The sequence below is a fragment of the Astyanax mexicanus genome, chromosome 13 (assembly GCF_023375975.1).
Source record: "Astyanax mexicanus isolate ESR-SI-001 chromosome 13, AstMex3_surface, whole genome shotgun sequence".
Classification (NCBI taxonomy): domain Eukaryota; kingdom Metazoa; phylum Chordata; class Actinopteri; order Characiformes; family Acestrorhamphidae; genus Astyanax; species Astyanax mexicanus.
The window spans coordinates 17,058,470-17,082,422 of NC_064420.1; the positions used below are offsets into that span (position 1 = coordinate 17,058,470).

General features: G+C 36.3%; 2 protein-coding genes across 8 annotated transcripts in view; one reads left to right on the forward strand and one right to left on the reverse strand.

Annotated features, from left to right (window-relative positions):
• Positions 1-23,953, forward strand: part of slc2a4rg (SLC2A4 regulator) — a 118,668-nt gene that overhangs the window by 89,307 nt on the left and 5,408 nt on the right. The window lies entirely within an intron of this gene.
• Positions 1-23,953, reverse strand: part of gss (glutathione synthetase) — a 47,472-nt gene that overhangs the window by 3,296 nt on the left and 20,223 nt on the right. The window contains exons 1-9 of one of the 2 annotated variants that reach the window (XM_049463289.1): positions 9,251-9,439; positions 7,931-8,076; positions 5,511-5,656; positions 4,640-4,715; positions 4,293-4,432; positions 3,717-3,833; positions 1,964-2,044; positions 1,253-1,330; positions 701-770 (exon numbers count right to left, since the gene is read on the reverse strand). In XM_049463289.1, coding sequence (XP_049319246.1) covers positions 701-770; positions 1,253-1,330; positions 1,964-2,044; positions 3,717-3,833; positions 4,293-4,432; positions 4,640-4,715; positions 5,511-5,656; positions 7,931-8,065 — 843 coding nt within the window. In that variant the 5' untranslated portion in view covers positions 8,066-8,076; positions 9,251-9,439. Of the gene's footprint in view, positions 1-700; positions 771-1,252; positions 1,331-1,963; positions 2,045-3,716; positions 3,834-4,292; positions 4,433-4,639; positions 4,716-5,510; positions 5,657-7,930; positions 8,077-9,250; positions 9,440-23,953 lie in introns of those variants that run through there. The other variant, XM_049463287.1, reaches the window with a different exon arrangement.

The following is a 23,953-nucleotide window of genomic DNA, read 5'->3' on the forward strand; positions in this document are numbered from 1 at the left end:
ATTTATAAGAATTATTGCCCTACTAAGGCCATTTTATGATTAGAGTAGCACTGCTGAGGTAAATATATAAGTAACATTCGCCTACTAAGGTCATTTTATGATTAGAGTAGCATTGCAGAGGTAAAAATATGACTAAAGCAGAAATACTAAGGTAATTTTATGATGAAAGTAGCACTGCTGAGGTAATGATATAATTAAAATTGCAGTACTAAGGTAATTATACGATTAGAGTAGCACTGCTGAGGTAAATATGAGACTAAAGTTGAACTACTGAGGTAAATTCATGATTAGAGTAGCATTGCTGAGGTATATATATGTAAAATTGCAGTACGAAGGTAATTTTAAGATTAGAGTAGCACTGATGAGGTAAATATATGATTAAAGCTGAACTACCGAGGTAATTTTATGATCAGAGTAGCACTGCAGTGGTAAATGGGTTGTACAGTCTTGCTGGGGTATTAAAAAGATTAATGTTAAATAATTATGCATTAATAGGTGTTCTGTCATTGCTTTTTCTTGAGTTATTTAATTTATTCAACGGTGAAAAAGTGATAAAAGGTATAACATCCTGCAAAACATGCTCAGTATGAGGTATTTGGCATATGTTCAAATGTTTCATTTTGTTTATTTTTAAACACTTTAAATTACCACAAGAGCAGAGTAAAGCACCATTATAGGATAAATAAGGTCATGTGATTACTTTCTCCGATTTGTAGTTTTGAGGCATGTATCCATTTCGGAAATAAACAATGGCAACCTCTTGTCCATCTCTGAAAAACACAAAGAAAAAAAATGCTTATTTGGTTGGATGAAATAATAATTTTGCTTTTATTTTGGTATAGAGGAAGTTGTGGAAAAAGATGGGGTTAACGAGGACAAACTTCGTAAATGTAGGAAAGAAATATTGAATAAATCATCTAGATACATTCACTCTGACTTATAAATCTAGATATTGATTTTACAAAGTATTTCTGAATGTACTGTGACTTTCACCTCTCAAATGTGGATGTTTCTTGTTTGTATTTAGGCCACAAAATGGGGTAAAGGAGGACTGCATCCCCCTCTTTCCCCTTAGTGAACCACACCCGCTCTTTTGCAAGAGCTTTTAGAGGAGTCTAATCTCGTGTAGTGTTTGGTGTATCTGATAAAAGCTTTGAAGCATGGGCTGTCATTTTTTGTAATTAAATAAAGAAGTCTATTTTTGCTACAAAGTGAGGAATAATCATTGTGAAACAATTATTTAAACACTTACACAAACAGCCTTCTGTCACTGTCCAGTGATCCACTTCTACACACATCTTCAAACTCTCGTCTTATCACAGGAATATCTCTGCACATCATATCACAACATACCACGTGTTACAAGTTCATTTCAATAAATGTTTTTAACTAGACTTTTCATAAACAAAGCACAAAAAAAAAATATTGGCCAGCAACTGGTCGCAATCAAATCACTGACAAAAATATGGGTCGCTTCAAAACCCTTGCCTTAGGGAACTCTTTACTTTCAGCTTTATTCCATCAGTGAGAAATAATCATCTTTATATACAGTACCAGTCAAAATATTGAACACACCTTCTCATTTTTATTTATTTTCTACATTGTAGATTAATATTAAATACATTTTAGACATACTATTAAAGACTATTCCAGGTGAGTTTCCCTCATGAAGATAATGAGAAAATGCCAAGAGTGTGCAGATCTGTTTTTTTTAAAAGCTACATGTGCTATTCAGAAGAATCTAAAATATAAAATATATTCTGTTTTTTTAATACTTTCTGACATTGTGTATAGCTTTAATATTGTGTATAGCTTTAATATTGTCTTCAATATAAAATTTACAATGTAAAAAATCATAAAAAGAAAAAACACAAACTTCTGACTGGTACTGTACAGTATAAGAGCTGCATGAACCTATTGTTAACTCCTGCTTTTATCTGATCAGTGGTTAGGATGCACTTACCTCGACCAGAGCTCGTTTTCCACGTATCGATGATCATAAATGTTCCTCTGCACATCCTCTACAAGAAACATCACCACTGCCCTGTGATAAACATGTATTAATTCACCACCAGGAGAAAAGAGAAAGGGAAGAACGAATAACGTATTTGGAGTGATTGGCCGATCCACATTTTATCAAACAAATACTTTTTATTTATAATTTTTTTAATATAATTATCCCTAAAATGTTTAGTATTATGCTGAAACTGATGGGACTGATGGACAACATATCAAATAATATACTGAATATAATTGCATCCCAAAACTATTTATTTTATTATTTATTAGGTAGTAAAATTTGCGGCTGGTAATCGACTTTAACATAAATGAAACAGCATCTCTGTGATCTCTTGGACTTTGAGTCACCTGCAATATTTAAGGTCTGCTGCTTGGTCTTCATGTCATGTCCCTGCTATTCTCACCTAAAGCGAATGTAGGTGTTCAATAAACGTTAATTGTATGATGCGCATTTCCACTCCATGGCTTGATTTATAGCATTTACAGACTAAAATATCTCCAAACAAACATCAACAGCTAATAACACTATTAGCTTACACTGAATCTGCTGAAGGCTGGTTAGCTCATGCTGAACTGGTGCAGTTTCATGTGAAACCAATGTATGTGCTTAATTAAACTGATTAAACTGGTTACACCTAACAACACAGCTATCAGTACTCCCACCCCTCAGCATGCTGGCTTTAAGAATTGAATCAAATCAATCATCATCTTGGGACTACCAGGTCTCCCAAACAATCATCAGGTGCTATCTACATGCCAACAAGATGTTTGGGAGGCATGCAGCACCGAGAAAGCCTTTCTGAGTTATAATCATAAGTGTAAACAGGTGGAGTTTGCCAAGCGGTACTGGTATTTTAACTGGGACTGTGTGCTTTGGTCAGATTTTTGGCAAATGGGTCTGGCATAACACTACGGATGAGTATGCAGAAAAAGACCTCATTTTGAGTCAGAATCTGGTGGCCTCTGCCCAAAAGCTGAAAATGGGTCATCACTGGATCGGATCTTTTAGCAAGATATTGACCCTAAACATGCGGCCAAATCTACTCAAAAATGGTTCACAAGGCACATAATCAAGCTCCTCTCATGGCCATCACAGTCCCCAGACTTAGAAAAGCTGTGGGGTGAGCTGAAGAGGAGAATATTATAGGAGAAGATTTAGTGCTGTCTTGTTGGCAAAATAAGATTGTACAAGGTAGACCAGGGGTGCCAATAATTGTGGCACACATGATTTCATTAAAAAGAAATTATCTTTCTTAATGTGTGATTGCCCCCCCCCACCACCATATAAAAGCAAATAAATTAAAGCTTAGATATTTTCAGTAAAAAATTATTTATTTTTTTATAATTTTATAATTTAAATAAATTTATAATTTATTTAAATTATTATTATTTACTATCAGACCCGATACTGATCTCTACCTATAACAGATGTTTGACAAAGTAGCTGTTTGCTGATATAGGAAATACATTCCATTTACATGAGCTCGAGGTCCATCACTGGCCACCTCAAACTGTAGTTTGTGTTATCCGTGTGTTTACATGTGGACTAAACCTTCTAAATAAATCATTTAACTAAAAATGCATGTGAATTAAACCCGTCAACAGTCTCTGAAATGCTGTGTGATATAATCGTGTTACAACACAGCCGCAACCAAGCCAGCGTAAGGTAAAAGTTTAACCACAAACAATAAACTGACCTCTCTGAGCCGTAAAGCTCCCAGGCCTTTGCCAAGCCCCTGGCCAGACCTGCTGCTGGGTTGTTGTCCAAAATCTGCTGGCGCTCCTGCAGCCGGTTAGCAACCTTCAGAATGTGCCTAAAATAAAAAAAACAGTAGTGAGAACAGTAACAGGATGAGTGCAGTGGCATGGGGTGTCTTTACCAGAGTTTCTCTGGGTTAGGATGTTTTGGTGTTGTAAATGGTAAGAGCAGATGTATGGGTGTTTGGTTGAACTGAGTGTTAGATTTAGCCCCGTCGACCATAGACACAGCTCCTCTTCTGTGGAAGGTGGTGGATATAAGTTAAATGTAAATCTTCAAGACCCTGGATTTTTTGTACTGTGTTCAAAACACTAATGTTTAAGCTAAAAAAAACTGTAATATTGATTACCATTAAGTGTTTGTGAAGGTGACGGTGTAAGTGTGTAAAATCAAGTAGCCGCTCCCACACAAATGTTTTTGACATCCTATGGTAATTTTTTTTTTACTAAGACTATTCTCTAGAATGAAAGGTTTGGTTAAAGTGTAAGTTCTGGATGGAGCTGAGCACTCTTACCTGTGGACATCTGGCATGCGTGAGGTAAGCCCCCCAAAACTGGCAGCAATAGTGTTGATCTCAATCTGCTTTAAGGACGTCCTTCCATCAGCACTGTGGTCCAGCATGTAATCAGAGCGATTCAGGCCGAGCACTATCGGCTTCAGAAGAAACAGAACACAGCACACGAGGTGACTTAAAAAATAATTGTTAATACAAGAGATGTATATTGGCAAGAACCTGATACATATTATGATACATATTATGATAGAATTTAATATATAGCAATACTGTAAGCAAGGAAATCCTGTATATTGTGGCATTTTTTAATATTACAATCTAGGAAAACTGGTGAAATGCAGTGATACCATGGTCTGGGGTTCCTGCTGCACTTGTTTGTAAATGCTGAAGAGTTTGGCTGTGAAGTCATCAACTTTAATGGTGCTGTGGAGACAGATCACTTGAGTATTAGCACACAACAACAGATCAAAACACAAAAATAATTTTATATCAAATGAAAGTTTGTGAACATTTTATGATAACTGAAAATAGAAACATAATTTTAAAAAATACTATTATATTAGGATTACATTGTAACTACATCATTACAATAACTATTTTAATTACATTGTAGTAACTCATAACATGATCAGTAAACCCAGTGGTTTACTATCTCAGCAGCAATTAGTGTGACAGAAATATACAACAAAAACCAAAAGTTTCATTATATATTGAGTAGTAATTCCAACTCCAGAAAGTGTATCAAGGACGGTGGTCGCTGTAATTAACCTTACATTATTATTTGTATTATTATTATTAAAAATGGGTCATAAGAGCGTTTATGAAGATGACAGCCGTGTTTAAATTAAGTAGCCGCTCCCATCTCACTTTCTCATTTGAGCTGAGATTTCTTATCCTGTGTGAATCTGTAATACATTTTCTTGACATCCTGTGGTAAAAATATTTTTTTTATTATGACTCTGATTTTTTTGTATTTTATGGCTTATTTGATGATATTTTGAGTTCATAAATCAACCTGTATTTTTACCCAAAGCAAGAAATAATTTCCAGCTTGCTAGTGTTATTAAATACAAACACAAGTGATGTAGCAGTGTATGCAAATGAATTAAAGTTATTTTAATGTTTAAGGGTATATACAGGGGGAAATGTGTAAATGTTATAAAAGCTTGTGGGAAGTGTGGGATGACGGCAGTGTGGGAGAATGCAGGATTTCAGTACCTGGCGAGAGCCTCCTGCAGGAAGTTCGGGTTCTGGCTGATTCTGTCCACAAGCCGATTATAATGCGTCTGGACTTGGAGAGCCTGGTGGAAGAGTGCAGTGGGCACTGGAGTGGGGAAGAGTGTGAACGGGGCGTAGTTTACCACCTACAAAAAAAAAAAACACAGTTACACACATCTATCTGCACCAACAATGTGTAGCGGGTTCAGTGCCATTACTGTGAACTAGTGATTGGATCAGATCTAGGTGTGTGGAACAGTAAATTCAGTGACCAAGACTGGATTTAAAAAAGAGCAAATATATTTTTGAATGAACTTGTTTATAATTAAATTCCTAGTATATACATCATCTTCATCATCATCTTCTAGGAAATTAAGAAAAAAGAAGAAGAAAAAAAAGTGTTTTCCACAATCACAATCTCTCAAGGTTCCAAGCAAGAGTGTGCGCCATATTGCATCATATACAATACATCACAACACAGTAATATCTCTATTATTTTTGTGTACATGTTTATTTTTACAGTTCACAGTACCAATAAAAAGTTACACTTTAGAAATCTGGTAGATTATCTGTTACATTACATTATTTTTGTGTTACATTAAATATTTTTGTTACATTATTATTATTTTTTACAAAAAAATTTAAAGAATATTGTTAGCACAAAATCATATTATTTTAGGGCCATATCACCTTGCTGGAAAAAAACACTTGTTAAATGATAATTTCATTTATTAAGAAAAACTAGCCAACTCTTCAAAACAATCTAGGCCTTTGCAATGTATTCTTATTAAGGTATGTTTATATTTCTAGCTGCAATTTAAAAAGTCTTTCCAAATATATATATATAATTAATACTATATTAATTATAATATTTTTTACTCAGTAGTAATAAATAAGTATCTACATGTAGGCTATAACTGCATCACACCTACTGCTGTGAATCAGAGCAGAATTAACACTCTGTAATCCAGTGACAAAACGCCGCCAGCAGAGAGACAGGATTCCAGACGTGACTCTGAATTAATTCCGCCTGCATTACAGACTGCTGGAAAACCCGCCCCATTTCACTGATCCGAGGTCAGCAATGTTTGGTACAGGTTTTAACATAATTTAGATCTTCAATTCAACTACAACTTCAATTAGAACTACGGTACTGTGCTAAAGTTTTAGGCACCTGAGAAAATGACAATTGTATGCTCTTTTTTTGGCAGTCATTCTAACAAATATTAGAAACAATAAAAATAACATTTATGCACAAAGTGGTGCTTTTTCAATCATGATGAAACTGGCTCTCATTAGGACTGTCCCAGACATTCATTAAAATGTCTACAAGGTTCTCTTAATGGAGTCTAGAATAAAGTATTGTTCTCATCATATCAATAACTGGTTCTGTAAATTAGTGTTTAATCAGTGTAAATCAGGTGAGCTGGTGATCGTATTAAACACATCCACCGGGACGCAGGCTGGGTTTCCACGAGAAATCTATAACTAATCTCTGTTCTTCAGACTAGCTTAAGCCATATGAAATACGTTCTCAAAAAAAAAAATCCTTGTTACTTTCAATGTATTTATAACTCCTACATCTGTTTAAATAATATATTATTTAGGCAAAAACACTCCTTTCACAGTACTGTTAATAGAACTCATACATTTGTATACACTAGTCTATAGATCTAATAATGCAGATCTAAGATCCACGATATACAGCTCCGGGAAAATTAAAAGACCACTTCATTTGCTATTTATAGGTACATGTTTAAGCAAAATGGACATTGTTGTTTTATTCTATAAACTACGGACAACCTTTCTCCCAAATTCCAAATAAAAATACAGTTATTTGCAGAAAATGAGAAATGGCTGAAATAACAAAAGTTTAGTTTTGAGTTTTCAGACCTCAAATAATGCAAACAAAACAAGTTCATATTCATTAAGTTTTACAAGTTCAGAAATCAATATTTGGTGGAATAACCCTGGTTTTTAATCACAGTTTTTATGCATCATGGCATGTTCTCCCCCACCAGTCTTACACACTGCTTTTGAATAACTTTATGCCACTTCTGGTGCAAATATCAATCAGTTCATCCTCTTGATTATATTCCAGAAATTTTCAATTTGGTAAAATAAAAGAAACTCATAATTTTAAGTGGTCTCTTATTTTTTTTGCAGAGCTGTAGATCTAATGTATAGCAAAGTTTAAATCATATGTTACTTGAGGAACTATTAGAGGAGTTTTTCAATTTGCATCTGTGGAAAAACACCTTAAGCTGCTTTGAGGAACCTTCCTGAATATGTCCCTTGCATCACCTTAAGGGTTCTCAAAGGTTCCTCAAATCACCTTGAAAGTACCCTAAAAGTTCCTTAAGTAACTCATTATTTTAACAGTGTTGCTTTGATTAAGAATTAATAAAGCATGTTTTTACCTCAGGAGAGTTGGGTTTGTCTTTGGTCCGCATTAACACTCCGTGTAGCAGTGCAGTGTCTTTAGCCACCTCCTCCAGTCTCTTTATTAAAGCCTCATTTCTCAGCACTTCCTCTGGAATCCCACTGGTAGACATTGTGGGAAAACCTGGAGGTAAAGAATCAAAATGTACTAAATTAGAGTAACTGGGTAAAACACTGGAAAGAAGAGAATGTTTAGCAAGGTTCTGAAATGGTTCCAGGAAGATTAGCCTGTAATATTAGCAAAATAAAGTTGCAGGAACTTTCTAAAAACGTGTAAAATAATTATGGTTTGCATCACAATGTTATTAGAATGTTTCTCACATAATGTTCCAAGCTTTATGAATACTGACATTCCCAAAACTAAGCGTGATTTCACACCTGAAAGTCCAGACCAGATTTTGCACCATGGTTCATGTCTTTGTTACATTTTGTATTGTACATTTTGTCCTGTTGGTTTTCTTCTGAGTGGACTTTCCTCCGGGTGCAGTCCAAAGACATTGTAATTGGATTTTTCAAAATTGTTTGAAAACCACGCGCTGTGGTGGATTGACAATGTGCCCTGCCTTTTGCCCAATGACTGCAGAAATTGGCTCCAGCCCCCCCACAAACCATAATAAATTAATGAGGTTGTAGTGACATTACCTGAATGTTTAAAATGTTAAATACTACTTTCTACTAAACAAAAAATGGGCTCAATCTATCAAACATACTGACAATATTTATAACCTGCCTTTTAATTTTGTCCCTTTTAGAAACAATGCTAGGTGGAAGTATGCTGCATTTACCTGCTACTGTGTTTCATACCTGACAAACCTGGGATGCAGAAAGAGGATTAGGTAATGGATAGTGGGTGGGGTCAGATATTAAAACATTAAATCAGATTTCTGCTCGGTAAGGAACAATTAAAATAAGGTCATATTGGCAGAAGCTCTGCTGTCAAAAGATACTTATCATCTTTCCATAATATCTGATCATACATCATTCATTTATCATATAATACAGAAAAAGAAACAGTGCTGTCATACTTCATTAATTTAACCTTAAAACTAATGTAGCGCAGTTCTCTCAGTCAGTCAGGGTCAGTCAGTGGAAGCAGGAGCTGTGCTCATCATGACTCTGCAGCTTTTCTCTCCGTTTCTGTTCAGGCCAGTTTCAGGAAACAGCCCGAAACCGCCCACAGCCCCAATTTACTCTGAAGCGCTTTCGCTTTATGGAGCAGATAACTAGTGTTACTGGTTTAGTTACTGGTCTGCTGTCTGAGCACAGTCTCTCTCTCTGTCCGCTGTCCGGTTCAGTACCTGCTGCTGCTGCTACTGTTAGAGCTTCACTGGTCCCGGAGCTCCTGGTTCCGGTACAGTCTGATACCGGAGAGTCTCTGCAGCGCGTTACTGAGTTTAACGGGTCAGAGCGGAGCCGGTTCTGAGCCGCCTGCCGGTCTGTATTCACACTTTACACCAGTCCCGAGTCCAATTCAGCTGCAGAAACAAGTCACATGTGAACAGAAATGACGCAGATTTACTCCAATCTCTCCCTTTCAAAATAAGAGTCCCTTCAGCCCCTTGTGTTTATTGACCATATTTGGAGTTCCGTGTCTAAGCTGAATTTCTGAATAGGCGGAATTAATTACCTTTTCAAAAACCCGTCTCTATCACAGTCTGTGGTAAATAAGTATGTTTAAAACTCTATAAGTATGTTTAGAACTCTTCTATACGTTTTATTTTGGGTAAGGTTTTAGGTTACGGACCAGGATGAAGTTGGCTTCTTATTCACCAGTGTCTTATTTGGGTTAATAACGGGTTTAAGATGGGTACAGTGTGGGACCATTATGTGTAGCAAATGTTGGGTGTTATATGGACCCTTTATTCAGAAACAAAGTGGGTTTTATATGGGTGCAATATGGGCACAGGCTGGGCCCTTAATGGGCAAATAGGGCTAAGGACACCTGGGGTCCTTATGTGCACTCTATAATGGATCCCATCAGGGTAGCCCATTCTGAAGCCCCCCTTTTTTTGTACTCAGTCTTTATGAGAGCACCTTATGCAGCAGCCTGTTTGGGTTAATGACGGGTACAAGATAGATACAGTGAAGGACCATAATGGGTAGTGAAGAGTAACTGTTTATTATACCTTGGGTGTATTGACAAATATCTTTCAGTTATGATTACTTAACTTAGTATCCAGAATTACATAATCATTGTGTGAAACCTTGTATTTTATATACATTTATACAGAAGACTAATCAATACTCACATTGTACTTTATATACATTTATATAGAGGATTAACCAATAACCACAATATATATTCTTTACACATATAGTAAAACATTGTTTGATCAGGCATGTGACTAACACAGACTCTATTATGACAAATTAACCCACATGATACATAAGGCATTTACTAACACATAGGATCTATTGTATGGCGGACTAACCACGCGTTACTAACACATTAACATATAACATATGAAATCTATTGTGTGACTTGCGTAGCTCATACTTGAAGCATTTCGTTCACTGCATGACCCTAACTAACGGCCATCAATCATCGGCTGGTACACTCTGTATGATTTCGACTGGTACACTCGGTACGAGACTAAATTGCTACAGAGGAGGCTCTTAGATCAAAGCGGCCTACTCTGTGTGGGTGCCTCCCTAAAACCGCTGCTTCAAAGGGGGGGGTGACGCACACTCACACAGATAGTGCCACGATGTTCAATTCTGGAAGAACACAGTCAAGGTCAGACACTAGTGGTCCGGTCAGACACGTGAAACTTGAGTACTAACACGTGAAATTATGCATATTAACATGAGCTAATCGTTAGCAACGCCTCATCAGCAGGTTTCACGTCATTTGGGGTATAAAACATGGAGTCAGATCAGAGGGGGTCAGAACTTTTACTGGGACGGCTGTTAACTGTCTTGTATGTATTGGTTCTCCTGAATTCAGTAATAAATACTTGGTTTGCTTCACTCCACCTGTCTGCGACTCTATCAAAACGAACACGTAGGGGAGTTGTACCCCGGATGAGGGGTGGGTGTAAACCCACCTTTCATTTTCTTTTTTACAACAGTAGCATATGTCGGATTTATTTGGGCCCTTCGTTTGGAGCCCAAATGTGTTGCTTATGGGTCGACTTTCCCAACGAGTTTCGCAACGTGAAAATTAGTGAACAAGTTTAAAGAACATCTTTGTTGACTCCTGTTGACTTAGAAGCACCTGATCATGAAATATTATTAAATATTACCTGCACATTCACCGATACCCTTTACAGTGTAGGTGTGATAAAATACACCACGGGCGTCCCCTGCACCGGACCTACAATAGCATGGAAAAATATAGTGTGGTGCTGTAATTCCCGGTCTGGAGGTAGCGTACGTGTGCAGGTAGGAAGGAGCTGTTCTGTCATCAACTTGTAGGCGATTGTAAGAGTTTTGAATTTGATGCGAGCATCAACTGGTAGCCAATGGAGCTCAATGAGCAGCGGGATGACATGTTTTGGCTGGTTGAAGACCAGACATGCTGCTGCGTTATGGATCATTTGGAGTGGTTTTACTACACAGGCCAGGAGGTTAGTAGGGCATTGCAGTAGTCGAGGCGTGAGATGACCACTGCTTGTACCAGGAGTTGGGAGTTAAAAAGCGTGAAGCGGCAGGATCGAGCAACTGAGGCCAAATGGTGCGTGAAGGAGAGCTGGTCATCAACCATAACACCCAGGTTCCTAGCAACCTTTGTCGGTGAGAGAGAGAGCGAGAGTCAATGGTTATAGAGAAGTTGTGTTGAAAAGATGGTTTTGCTGGTATAACCAGAAGTTCAGTCTTTGTTAAGGAAGTTTTTAGCGTTACGAAGCTTTCGGGAAACCCACCCCTGATCTATTCTCAGCTGGAAACCGCTTGGAGGAGGATTTTAAGCAGCTTCTTTTGTCTCCTCTGGTTTTAGGACAGGCAGCAAGATGTCATCACCAAATAATTTTCCAGATCATGAAGAAGAGGAGGATTGATAGGAAAAAAGGAGTAACTTTTGAGGGTTCTGGACGCAGCCAGTTGTGTCTGCCCTGTTTTCTGTCGCTCAGGGCCAAAACTATTAAATAAAAATATTAAATATAATTTGAAATATGCTTTGTTACTTTTTTAGTCTTGGCAGTTATTTCAAAAATTTATTTTTTGTGTGTTTTTGCTCATTTTTGTGGATTTTGCTGCTAAAACCATGCTTTTACATGCATTTTTACTGTACAAAGACACAATACTCTTAAACACACACAGCATGTGAGAAAGTTCAGTTTATTTTAAAACCTTTTTACCTTTTCACAAGTACTGCCAGTGTACAAAAATATCAAAACATTTCTCCTACATGAGCTTTGATCACATGGGACATTCCAAACGTGCTCTTTAGCGCCACTAGTGTATGGAACTACATCCACCTATAATCTGATCATTGCCCCTGTTGCCCCACCCCTAGAGCTGCCAGTGCAGCATCAACTTGTTCTAATACTCAAGTCAAATCAAGAGGATAACACTACCTGTTTTAGTCCCGTCCGATGCACATCTCAGAGTTTCGTCTCCTCGCATTTAATAAAATATCCACATAACATAACAGCGAGTGGAAATGGAGGAGCTACTGAGCGCGATGTCATGTGTCATGTTTTCTGGGACCAAGGTAGAGGGCTGGATCTCTAACAAAAATGTAATCTCATGGTCCAGTTCCAATCAAAAGACCAATTATTATGTAAGACAAAAAAAATTATAATAAAATAGAAAATAAGAATAAAACAGATAACAAGATAAATACATTTAATATAAATAGGAGAATAGGGAAGTAGGGAAGTAGCAACAATACAATGCAGAGTGCAAATGCATAAGGCACTATTGCTTTAGCACCATGGATGATTATGATTGAAGTGTAGTAACATGATAAAGTGTCTCAGTGAGGATAAAGTGTCAGTGTTGTTTTAAATATGCCATTGTCATTGTAAAGTACCAGTGCTGTGTGTTGACTAGAATGAGATTAAGAAAGTCTTACAGCTTAATTTTATAAATATGTTTTTTTTTATTGTTTTGTTTATGTCTGGTTTAGTTGTGGTGCCAACTTTTAGAAATTTGTTTTAGAGAGAGCTACAATTTTAATTATAGTTTTATTACAGCAATTACAGATAGCTGTAGCTAGGGACATATGACTTTTATATGAGCTAATATAAACTGCAAACATGATTATAATGTAAAATATAATATAGAATAAGTGTTACTGTATACACTAGTTCTTGTTGTGAAAAAATAAAAATAAATACAAACAAAAACAATTTTGAGTCTGTTTTATCACTTGGGATGTCCACATTTTTAAATTAGCTTTTTTTTGTGCGTCTTCTTTGTATTCTTTTTTTTTTAAACAATTTTAGACAGAGTTTTTGGCAGATTGGTGAAACTGTCTTTCTTTGCTTTTGAGAAACTCTCTTTTTTCCTCTCTAAAATGTTTTTTTTAAACCCAGTCATTTGAGTTAGCTGCAAATTGTTTGCATTATTTGTAAAGTTAGCTGCAGCTTTTTTATTAGAACCATTTGATTTTCCAGACTTTTATTTCCTGCCTCTTTACTTTTTTAAAATACTTTGCTACATTAAGTTGTAAATAAGTTATTGATTTGAATGAAAAAGCAACAATAACTCAATTTCAACATATTTTTTGTACTGTGAATAAAAATTTGTCTGTATGTGATTTGCAAATCATTGCATTCTGTTTTTATTTACATTTTACACAGTGTCCCGACTTTTCGGAATTTAGGTTGCATTTTATTACTCTGTTATTATTCATGTAGTACAAGTAGTTATTATCTCAGAGTTCAAACTAGGTGCTGAAACTTACCAGAAGAGACAGGCCAGTAGAAAATAATACGAGAAGCAGCTTTATCTGGATTATATGAGCTAATAATTTCGACACTCATGAATAGCAATCAGTCAGTCTGACCCTTGGATGGATCCTGTTTAAGTTCATAACAGAGAACATCTGTTCACAGGTGTACATGAACCTAAATAAGGTGAGCATTCTCTTGGCATGTGTTCACATCTGGGAAAGCAGGTGCTGGGAAAAGTTTTAATGATGTCTAATGATATTGTCTGTAAAGCTCATCATCGTCCTGCATATACGTCAACTCTAGATAAAGCTGAAGCAGTGCAGAGTCCACAAGCATCCTGAAGGTGCTGTCAACATAGAGATTACACTTAACCAGTTTAAACAGAAAAAAATTTACTCTATATGTGTGTCGTACTGAGCACTGAATACAGAAAAATCGTCAGAGAATGTGAGATCCAAGATGTTGTTGCTTTATTCTATAACCTCGGACAACTTTTCTCCCAAATTCCAAATAAAAATATTGTCATTTAGAGCATTTATTTGCAGAAAATGAGAAATGGCTGAAATAACAAAAAAGATGCAGAGCTTTCAGACATCAAATAATGCAAAGAAGACAAGTTCATATTCATAAAGTTTTAAGAGTTCAGAAATCAATATTTGGTGGAATAACCCTGGTTTTTAATCACAGTTTTCATGCATCTGCTTTTGGATAACTTTATGCCACTCCTGGTGCAAGAATGTAAGCAGTTCAGTTTGGTTTGACGGCTTGTGATCATCCATCTTCCTCTTGATTATATTCCAGAGGTTTTCAATTAGGTAAAATCAAGGAAAAGCGTCATCATTAAGTGGCCTTTTAATTTTTTTCAGAGCTGTATGTTTTCAGTGCCATTAGACATTGCTCAGATGTTGTTCTGATAAAAATCAACACTTAACTAAAATTTATATGTACGCAGATGTGATAGTATTCATTTCAGCTCTTAGGACCTTGAAAACTATATATATATTGTGATTGACATTATACTTAAGATAACGCCTCTGGACGTAGACAGAGGAGAAAAATCGGAAGATTGCCATAATTGTTTAAATGTTAAACAACTTCCATACTAATTCAAGCTGACCTACAGACACAATGTCCAACAAAGTCAGATACATTTACATTTACAAAGCCCAGTTAGAATATTATGACCACTTCCTTGTTTCTACACTCATTATCTTATCAGCTCCACTGATCACATAGGATATTTAGTTGCTCTATCCATCCTGTGGGCAGCATACTGTAGGCAGTGTTCAGTGGGCAGCATACTGTAGGCAGTGATCAGTGGGCAGCATACTGTGGGCAGTGTCCTGTGGGTAGCGATGAAGGATTAGATAAAGACCAACAACACAAACTGTGCACCAACAGATTAGCTTTTGTCTGACTTTGTATCTACAAGGCGGACCTGATAATACAATGGCTGCCTCCAGAAACTTCTGCTACTCCTCCTCTCCTTCGCCTCTTGTCCTACTTCTCCTACCCTGGAAGAAGGCAGAGGAGTCACGGAGGTAAGAGGAGCAAGGTTGAATGGAGGAAGGTTAGGAATTGTGGAAATGGGACAGCTGATCCCTTTCAGATAGGATGTTGTCTACTGATGAACTGAGCCAATCACAATGCTCACTTTTAGCTCTCTTAATACTGCCCAGTCAAGCTGCTGCAAACAGTGAGCACAGATACAGCCATCCTTTAAATTGTGTTAATTGTGGTTGTGTAAACTCCTGCTCATTGCAGAGAAAATACTACATCTCTAAAACATTTGTCAGTTAGATAAAGGTAGAAAATGTGTTTTTACTTTTATTTAATTTTATTTTATTTATCTCTTTTTAATAATTTCATAATAAGTGACGATATACAGCTCTGGAAAAAAATAAGATACCACTTAAAAATTATGAGTTTCTTTGATTTGACCAAATTGAATATAATCAAGAGGAAGATGGATGATCACAAGCCATCAAACCAAACTGAACTGCTTTAATTTTTGCACCAGGAGTGGCATAAAGTTATCCAAAAGCAGTGTGTACGAATGGTGGAGGAGAACATCCCAAGATGCATGAAAACTGTTGATTTATAGTATTGTAGTACTTGCTCTGTCTTGGTCTGTCCATTAGGTCCTGACATTAAAGAACAGGTTAAAAGGAGGGTTATAAAGAATGTAGTAAAACAGATACAGAACTACAGTCTGTAATCATAGAACTACATAAAAGAAAAATAAATATATATATATATATATATATATATATATGTGTGTGTGTGCATTATATATATATATATATATATATATATATATATATATATATATATATATATATATATATATATATATATATATATATATATATATATATATATATAGTAGCTATCAGTATCATTAGCAGTGCTCCGTTTGATTATGTAATCAGCAAAGGCTGTTGGTAGCTGGAAAAATGTCCCAGGACCTACCGGACATCCTGTTTTTAACCTCCTGAAACCTGGACTTGTTTTGGTGTAGTTTAGTTTGAGCTAACAATTATAACAAACATTTTTAAAATATATAATTATCCTTGGCATTTGGCATCAGAAGGACCCAATTAGTTAAAATAAAACAAATATGTTTTTGTTCATAAAAAAAAAATCAGACGAGAATTTTTTACATTGCCAATGTTTCTGTCTGGACTGGCTATAGAAACTTTTAAACTGGGATTCCCACCTTCTTGTCTTTAATTAATTGATTATAATGTTTTCATGTGATCACTAGATGGTACATAGAGTGTCTTCATATGAGACCAAAGGGTCAATGTTTGATCATGGTGCAGAGAAGCAGAAATGTAGTGTCCACAACAAAGGTAGCAGAAGCACATTGATGCCAATTATTATACCACAGTTAGTTCCAAATGTGATTGGCTGAGAGGCAGTCTGTGAGTGCCATTACCAGCTGGTAATACACTCTCCATTTATTACTTTGCCACATACAGGTAACCTAACAATGATGCAGCATTTAAAAGCCAAACAGCACAGCTACAGCAATGGAACTATTTTAACTTACAGAGTTTTTATAACCAAACAGATCGTATTTTCCCCTCCTCTTTAACTCAAAATCTTTCAATGAACAGTGATAATGCAACTGTGGCATAATCACAATAATACACTTGTGTTTTTGCCATGACGTGTAATATTGGCACTGCTGTGCTGAGGTTGTAGGCAAAAGGCTGCACTGTCTCTCATGTATCATTGCTTAATTATACTATTTTACCCTCTCTCATCCTGAGGAATGCTACTTATTTCAAATAAGTTCATCATAAGGACTGCTGCTTTAAATATGCTTTAGTTCTATTTTTATGTTTTTTTAAGTAAACCTGAAATACACTGGAAATATGAGCATGATGCTGGCATAGAAAAAACATTGTAAGAAAATATTCCATAATCAGTGCCATCACATTGTCTCATCACCCACTATCAGTGGTTTTCCCACAATGTCGAAGAACACCACTTCAATCAGCGGGGAACTTCCATGTGTACACACTGTAAATTTGAATAACGCAAATAAGCAGAGACAAATACTTTAGGTCATAGAGTAACAGCTATGGCTGTGCATTTGCCATCCATTAAAATAAAGACAGCAGTGGAGGAGAGTAATTAAGCATTTTAAGTAATTAAATTCAGGGGTCAGTATCAATAAAAGGTGTCTTTTATGTCTGGAGTATAATTTAAATTTTGCACAAACACTGTATAACAGTGCATTTTCAAAGATTAATTCTAAATTGGCACATTATTACAAATATAGAGGAACGCTACACACTAAGAAAAGTAAGTACAGATTTGTACTTAAAAGGGTACAAAGCTTGTCGCTGGGGCTGTACCTTATATCGAGGTACAAAAAAGTACCTTTCAGTGGGAGTCCTTTTTTGTACCCATGGTTTTTGTGCCAGTAAAGATTATAAAGATTATAAACATAATCATCAACTAAATATGGCTCAAAAACTTGAGGATCGAAAATTGTCTGGCTTTCAAATGAAAAAATTGCAATTAAAATATATATTGTTTATTAGTACAGTGGTACAGAATACTGAATGTACCCTTTGGCTGCTTAAATGGTACAAATTTGTACTTATTGCTGGTAGAAATTACTTTGTACTTTAGAGGGAACAAAATTGACCCTGTAAAGACCAATATTGTACCTTTGAGGGTACAATTATGAAGAGTGTACCTTTGAGTACAAAAAAGTACTCATATCGTACCTCTGTTTTTTAGAGTGTAACCTTGATGAGGGGATGGATTTAATAATGAATTTTATGTCTGCAGTGCTGCCTGGTTCATTAAATGACCCTGGTCTGCAAATATCTGGGCATCCCTGTTCAAAATAACTGTAAACTGTGAAGCAAGTTGAAGATGAAGTGATATTCAAAGGCATAAGATTAAACATAGTTTTCAACATGTTAAGGTTTTGTACTTTAGAGAACCTTGCAAAAAAAATGGGATGTGTTTCCCCAAAAATGATGAGTGAACTTCTCTCTGAGCACTCTCTTCTCATGTTAAGATGTTAACTTAATGTTAAGATGCTTTTGGGAAGCTAATCCAGGAACGCTAGGAGATTGGAGTGTTTATATGACTTTGAAGAAGGTCTCAGACCTTAATTAGCCTGTTAGGGTTATGGCTTGTTCACCATAATCGTTAAGAAAAGATGAGGTTTAACCTTGTTCCAAAAAACAGCAGCACTATGAAAATAAAAATGGTTAAGGCTTTTTCCGCTTTTTTTGGCAGTTTGAAATGTAATTTAGAAATTGCAGTTATGGCCTTTGTAAAGTCATCCGAAGAAAACCTCTCCCATGTCCTCACCACAAAATTCAGCAACAGAAGCTCTAAAAAAAACATCTAAACAGTCTTGTGGGCCAGTTAGGTTAAAATTAGGGCTGTCAACGTTAAACCGTTAATGCATGCGATTAATTCGGAATCAGTAATGCGTTATTATTTTTTAACACAGCTAATTACGCCACACAACTTACGCCATTTTTTTTCTGGAGTATTCTGGTTTGTGATAAGACCATGATCTGGCCTCGTTTAGGTCCGAGCTATAAAAAACACTGCTTTTTAACTGATGCTAAACTAAAAAAAGGCACAGTTTAATCTGATATATAAACCAGATAATATATATTTATTTTCTTGCTCCCACGACAGAGAAGACAATGTTCTCGCATGGTTTACTGGTGCGCATTTTGAAGTGTTCAGGTTTATGCCTGTGTGAAAAGGCTCCAAGTAAACAAACTCATAAACTGATTCTGACCAGAGAAGCAAACTACAGGTGTGAAAACGCTCTTTTATACTCAGCAAATTAAGTTATATTTCAGACAACCTTACAACCAAGTTGAGATGTTTACAGTAAAGAAAGTAAAAAAAAAAAAGTTTTCTCTATCCAATTTATCATGCATTCTTTATTCCAGTGCCCCACATTGGCTTTATCTCCCCTCAAACATACAAGTATATACTAGTATTTTATATGACAACACTAATAAACATATAATTGCATTGCATTTTTTTTTACATTCATTCTATTATTTACATTTAATTATCCACTATAAAAACTTACATCTTAAGAAGAACAAGTGCAATTTATCGCAGTTCATCACAGAATACTGTTGTGGTTAATCAGATTAAAGCTAAAATAGAGTAAAGGTATGTTTGGAGAAAAAGGGCACAAAATTGTAATGAAAAGAAGACCTCTCTAACCATTAAGCATGAAGGTGGATCATCAAGCTAAATAAGTGGTTGTGTTGCAGTCAGTGGTACAGGGAACATTTCATTTTTATTTTATGTTTATCGTTTTAAAATATCCTACAGACATCAGAAACTTTTAGCAAACACAAAAATGTTTCCTGTCTAACAAGCATATTGCCCTGCCAACAACTATTAGTGAGAAATTCAGCTCAGAAAAATATTTACAATTAAAAATAAATCATCTCGGGTTATTACTATACTTCTTATGTACTATTCTGTGATCCATTAATTTATAATTCTCTATATTATTTCGTTTGTTAATGCTTTAGGGTATGAGTGAAATGCCATGATACCATGATATCTTCAGAGACAATGATCTTATTATATATATATATTAACCTTTTAACCATAATAACTTATTCAAGTTTTGCTGTGCTAATTATAGACAGAGGCAGCTTACAATTTCTACGAACACAATGATATTTGAGAAAACAAGGTCTTGTTTTTCATACTGACTAATAGTTTCTTTTTCAGAAAGAAATCCCTGCGGGGGAAGCCTACCACCCATGTATTATGGGTATTACTGAATAATAGTCAAACTACCGAAGGCCGTGTGGAGGCTGCATTGTTTGTTGTTGTACAGGCGGCATATGCAAAGCAGAGGTCATGTTTGTGTGTTAGCTTGTATAGCCTGCAGCTAACACCATGACGAGCTTCTCAGGGGAACGATGTGGGTCATCGATGGGATTCCCTTATGCTGGGATTCCCTAGTCATGGATGACAGAGCATGCAGTGACACAGGATCTCCTCTGAAACTCACATAATGTCATGGAACTTGTGAGGATCGTACAATCGTACGTAAATAACAAAAAAAAAATACTTTATTTACAGTGTTCATGTATTTAGTTTAACAATTTATATTAAACTATATATATATTCACTACAAACCTACTTGCACCCATTTATTGAGATAAAGCGTTCAGTATCACTTATCACACTTGATATCAGTTGATTTAGTTTACTACCACTTTACATGCGGGCTGTTTTCCAACTGAAAGGAACAAGTTGTACAGAACTAGGATAGAAAAACTAGCTGAGCCATAGACTGTATATAGCTGGACAGAACATCGTCTCTCAAAAGTGAAGCCACCACAGGTCGGGCGCCCCCTGCTGTTCGGTTTCAGAAAGCTGTATAACCCCACCCATCCCCATAGGTTTCAATGGCAAAACAGACAACTTTCAATCACGTTTTTTCTAATATACTGTAATTCTACCTCCATTATTTAAATGCAACAGCTAGTGTAACCTCTGCTTATATTGTCAATTTTTTATATTCCCACAGAATTCGTTTTTTAAAGCGTTATTCAGCTCTATTTAAAAAGGTGTGGTTATTGAAAAAAGGGCTGGGTTACACCTAGCCGGGGCGGGACCAATACCAGACCGTCAGCAGAACCTGCATCATGTTCTTCTTTCCCCTTACGTCAAGCAGTAGACTAGAACTAGTAGTTAGTCAAATGTTTACTTAGCTAACTGTACTACCGTTATAATTTAGGTTGTTGTATTAATAATGTCGTGTTCTGCTGTTAATTGCTCTAACAGACATTCTGGACAAAGTTCTTTGCAGTTTTTTCGGTAAGTTTGCTGGCTGTTTTTCCCTCCACTCCTGTGTCTGTGTGCATTTTATTTTATTAATTATCAAGATCTTAGGCGAACCATTTAATCTCGGTTGGATTATATAGCTAGCTTAATTTGGTAGCTAACATTAGTGTAGTTATCTTACTAACTATATTCGCTAGTCTCTGTAGAATTAATATTTTTACTTGGTCAGTGGCTTCGTCCGTCACCGGTGCGTGCGGCAAGCTGACCCAGATAGCATGAAGGCTCTGCCCGAGATCCGCTGATGTACGGCAGCACTGGCTTAGACTCTGCATAATCCGTGCAGAATTTCGCAAAATGTGCTCAGTTCGTCTCAGCGGCAAAATTAACTGAGCTTCAGTACCGGAGTCGTCTCGTTGTTTAAAGCAATAACTAGTCCTGGCATTCACTGCCGTTTGGTGATGTTTTTTTTCCGCTGTATTTTATTCACTTCCACTTGCTACATACAGAACTATCATGTGGCTAGGTACACGGTTAATATCCATAACGTGCACGAACTGCACTGTTACTATGTAAATATTAATCTTATCGTGCTGCAGATAAGTTCTCCGCTCGGCTCGGCAGACTGTGTGAGCTCTGTGGAGGCAGCCCTCAGGGGCGGGTTTATTTAAATGAGTAGGCTTTCTCTCCACAGTCTTTCTCCCTCCTCTGGTCTCTACTGCGCAGACTCTGGTTTCTGAATCGCCAAAATGTCGGAAGATTTTGGCTTCATTTTCATTGAATGAATGGGAACGGCGACACGGCGTCCATCTTTTTATACAGTCTATGGTGGAAACAAATTATAGCTAAAGGAACTGTGATAAGAGGTTTTAGCAGGGTGGTTTATTTGTTTGGTTGTTTTTTTTTTTTTTTACAAAAATATTTTTAGAGAACTTTCTCAGCTGGTGCATTAACTGCAATGTTTTAAAAATAGTCCAGTTTCTTTTTTTACTTTTAAATTTATACTTAAAAAAAAATTATGCGAAAATAATGATACTGAAACCATGCATTGTGTCCAGCTCACACTACTCTCCACTCTCCATGTTTACATAATAACAATACACACTGACCAGTAAAAGGCCACTCTGTCCCCCAGCTTCTTCTCATAGACGTTGCGGTCCAGAACATTGTAGCAGATGTTGGTGGTCGCTCCATCCATGCACTTGACAAATATTTCACCCTTGGTCACGTCAAAGTTGTAGTCCAAAAACTGTCCGGTATGTTTTGTCTTCCAGAAGAACTCTTTGGCAACATCTCCCCAAAACTCTAAATTAAAATAAATAAATAAAACAATACAGGTCAGTTGAGATATTCAACATTTAATTAGGGAACATCGACAATTAATAAATCCCACAACAAGTGAACACAAGTGTATTCGAAAGGTTTTGCAGAAATCACAAAAACCCACTTCAATGCTAGGTATATCACAATAATCCCATTACCAACTTAACTTATCATATGATATACTGCATGGGCATGACCTCAACATGACCATATTGTGTTTCCTTAGATGAGCTTATTAATGTGAATAAGCTTCTATGTCTACTCTTTAAAAGTGTGTTTTTTACCTATGTAGAACATCTAAGCCATTTTATATGCTATTAAGTTTAACTGCATTCTATTATTGTTATTACTACAGCCAAAACTGGTGAAAAAAACGTAACAGAAAAAAAAAACTTGGTATTAGGAAGGTGGATCTTGATTATAGTATTAAACAGAATAGCAGGACACCTAACAGAAACAAAAAAAGAGGTGGAAGAGTCTATAGAAAATCCATTCAAAGGACAATAAATACAATAAATATAAATATATGCATGTATATGTGCAAAGGTGTGCATGAAGTAGTATACCTATACACCAAATGTATACACCACTAATAGTGATTAGATACAAAATACCTCGTTACCTAATCTCTCAGACACAACACACCCGAGCCAGCTCTGCCAGTAAGTAGGGCTTAAACTTTAACTTTTAGTTATTACACATTTACTATGAATGTAGTCTGCTTCCGGTATAGTACAGCTTCAAGGGGTTTTACGCTATGTTCAGACTGACTAAGTTATTATACTACTAATAAAATAAAAAAAAATATGTGTTGCTGCCTGTAAACAGAACAGTCAGTCAGTCAGTCAGTCTCTCTCTCTCTCTCAGATGTGAACATGTGCATGTTTAAACAGTTCTGTTTGCTCCTACATTATGTTTAGTTATTCCCACTGCTGGACCAGAACTGAATTGAACACATTTGTGGCACTACTATATGAATTATAATAATATTAAATGTAAACTACATAATTTTTGCTAAAAATATTGATAAGTGGGGAATCTGGTGATTTAAGTGAGAATTCTGCAGCACTCCCTTTTGGCTTGCCAGTTCTTACTCAGGTGTATTTTTTTCGGCCTGATTTTAGTTGTGATACTCTGGATCAGTCTGTGCTGGTTGAGTCTAGTTTGCAGATGTTTGATCAGTGGGAGATGACAGTAGGAGAAAGAATAAGTCCAGTTAAACCACTGTTATCTGGTTGTGTGTACTGGTCACTTACTTAGTCTGAACTAGCCCCGACAACAGCCAATGAAAACTGAGCACCAAAAGTAAACACAGCAAGTATTTTTTCAGGTTTTCTTCATTTACTTGCCTTTTTTACGTTTCATACACAAATGTGTTCCAATGTTTTCTGCTCCACCGTTCGTAACCATACCAAGTCGGCTTCTGATTAGGCAGCTTCTGATTTTAATTCAGCGTACCACCTGTACTGTAGCACCGTACTGCAGGATCATTTAAGGTGGAACGGAATAAGACACTTAAAT